The sequence below is a fragment of the Zingiber officinale genome, chromosome 8B (genome assembly GCF_018446385.1).
Source record: "Zingiber officinale cultivar Zhangliang chromosome 8B, Zo_v1.1, whole genome shotgun sequence".
Taxonomy (NCBI): domain Eukaryota; kingdom Viridiplantae; phylum Streptophyta; class Magnoliopsida; order Zingiberales; family Zingiberaceae; genus Zingiber; species Zingiber officinale.
This window is the reverse complement of record NC_056001.1, coordinates 32,271,149-32,274,024: the sequence shown is the minus strand read 5'-3', so window position 1 is coordinate 32,274,024 and position 2,876 is coordinate 32,271,149. Positions and strand designations below refer to the sequence as shown.

Genomic DNA, 2,876 nt, shown 5'->3' with positions numbered 1-2,876 from the left:
CTGCATTTCAAGTATTTGGTCGAAAAATGAAATACACGGTGATTTACAATGATACACCTTTCACCCCGCCGGTAAGGCCGGAGGTGGTTCGCGTCCACGGCTAGTCGCCGTCCGTCCTCGCCCTCCAAATAATACGCCCGAGCGAGCTTTTGATTTGAAAGGGCCCGCCCATGGAGCTTCAAGCTTGCCGACCTCTCCAACCGGCTTGACTTTCTTCCGCATAAGATCGCCGACTTGAACGATCCGGGAATTACGCTAGTTTTGTTTCATCCACGACGGTATGCCATCACCGAACTGACGCTTTGCCTCTCTTCTTCTATCAAGTCCAGCTCCATGCTCGTCGTTGTCATCATCATAGCTCGATCCGGCCGACTCAACGCCGACTTCGACCGATGAACCTCACCGCCATATACCAAATGGAACGGTGTGACTCCTGTCCCTTCTTTTGGCGTCGTTCGGATGGCCCACAAGACGCTCGGCACTTCATCCGCCAACTCCTCCCAAATGGTCGAGCCGAGCGCGCAGAATACGAAGAATTTCCCGGTTGGCGACTTCACTGACCGTTGCTCGAGGACAGGCCACTGACGTGAAATGTTGCTCAATGCCGTAGCTTTTGCACCAATCCTCTAACATTTTCCCGTGAATCGTTGTCTGACACTAGTCGGCGAGGGATACCAACCGACAAATGATGTGTTGCCGGATGATTTTTTAACCATTTGTTCGGTGATCTTTGCCGGCCTCCACCCACTTGGAGAAATAGTCCACCGCCACTAGTAAAATTTCCTTTGCCGCCATCGGAAATGGACCCACAATATCCATTCCCCATTGATCGAACGGGCATGAAATGGTTGATGCCTTCATCTCCTCTCGGTGGGAGAAGTTGTGATACTTCGCATGAAAGGCATGTAGATACCGTCCGAGCATCTGCTTGTAAAGTTGGCCAAAAGTATCCCGCCAAGAGGATCTTCGCCAATGAGCGCCCGCCCGATGACCCCGCATGATCCTTGATGTACTTCCCGGAGGATGTAAGCTGCGTCCTCCGAGCTTATTAGCAAAGGGCGCGAGAAAGCTTTGTAAAGTCGATCTCCGAGTGTAAACCGACCGACTCTTCTTCCGAGGAGTCGGGCTGCATATTCATCGGGCGGTGTGGTGCCCGAACGGAGGAATTCTATAATAGGTGTCCTCCAATCACTTGGAAACGCGAGGCCTTGCATCCGGTCGACATGCGCCACCAGCAGCTTTTTCAATTAGTTGCCGAATGGCGACCTTATTGAGCTCGCGAGTTTGGCTAACTCGTCGCCGCCTGGTTCTCCGCTCAGGATCTTCTCAATAAGCACCTCTCGAAAGTAGCTTGAGTTTTTCAAAGGCCTCAACAGAGTTTGAGCCAACACGCTTGATTTCAAAGGTGCTTGGAAAGTTGCCGAGCGCCAACCGTGAATCGAATAGAGTGTCACCCGCCCGCCTCCCACATGCCGTCCGCATCCGCCATGAGGGCCTCATACTCGCTTCATTGTTAGTAGCTTTGTAATCTAGCCGACGGATAGGTGCATCTTTTCTTCCCGAGGTGAGAGTAGTAATATTCCGATCCCACTTCCGAGCCGAGTGGAGGATCCATCCACATATATTCTCCACATAGCTTCCGGCTCGGCCTTGCACTTTGGTCACAAAATCAGCCAAGGATTGGGCTTTAATCGCGAGCGGGCTGATATTGGATGTCAAATTCACTTAATTCGCGTCCACTTGATGAGCCGTCCGGACTCTCGATTCAACAAAGACTCTTCCGAGTGGACTGTTCGTCCGACAATAATGGTGTGAGCCAAGAAATACGGTCGCCGAGCGGCTAGAACCAAAGCAAAGGCCAACTTCGAGCCCGGTGTAACGAGATTCAACTCTTTAAAATGTGGCTTAGAAAATACACCTGCTGCTCCGCTTGCCTCACAAGTGCCGAGCCTACAGATGCTCATTGTCGACAGATACATATAAAGTGACTCACCCCGACCGGCTTGGCTAACACTGGCAGAGAATTCAGATATGTCTTCAACTCCTCAAATGCTCGGTCACATTCTTCATCCCACTGGAACTTAGTGGCCTTGCGCAAGATCTTGAAGAATGGCAGGCTCCGGTGAGATGAATCTGGATAAAGCAGTTATCCGACCGTCAACCTTGCACTTCTCTTGTATTTCTTGGGGCGGCATGTCTTGCAGTGCTTTAACCTTGCTGGGATTTGCTTGATTCCCCGCTCGGTCACTATGTACCCCAAGAAACGCCTCCTTTTGCTCAACAGACACTTTTGGGGATTTAGCTTGACTCCATATTTACGCAGCGTTCGAAGGTTTCTTCCATATCCTTGAAAAGATCGGCCGCTTCGGACGGATTTGATAAGAATGTCGCCCACATAAACTTCCAGATTCCGCCCGATCCGCTCCTTGAACACCTTGTTCATCAAGCGTTGATAGGTGGCACCGGATTCTTCAATCCGAACGGCATCACATTGTAACAATATGTGCCGTTAGTAACTTTTTCTTGATCTTCCCGGCGAGCGGCACTTGATGATATCCTTGGTAGGCGTCAAGCATGCAATTAATTCACCGTAGAGTCCACCAGTGATCTATCCGGCGAGGATAAAAACTTGGGCATGCCTTGTTTAAATCTCGAAGTCGATGCGGACCCTCCACTTGCCGCCCGCTTGAGACCAAGACTACGCTTGGCCCAACTCGAACTGCACCTCGCGATGTGGCCGGCCTTCAAGTTTTTCCACCTCCGGGATAATGGCATTCGCTCATCAAGTCCCTTTTTCTCCGCTTCATCGGCCAAGCGTCCGGTCGGACATGCAATTCTGCTGCGCTAGGCTTGGCGAAATTCCGGGTAACTCATGT

The 2,876-nt window shown here is 51.2% G+C and overlaps 1 protein-coding gene across 1 annotated transcript in view; it reads right to left on the bottom strand.

Annotated features, from left to right (window-relative positions):
* LOC122013647 (proteasome subunit beta type-5-like) overlaps nt 1–1,500 on the bottom strand; it is a 5,275-nt gene extending 3,775 nt beyond the window's left edge. The window contains exon 1 of the mRNA XM_042569894.1: nt 1,338–1,500. Within this exon, the coding sequence (XP_042425828.1) occupies nt 1,338–1,500 (163 nt within the window). The remainder of the gene's footprint in view (nt 1–1,337) is intronic.
* Nucleotides 1,501–2,876: the final 1,376 nt, after the last annotated feature.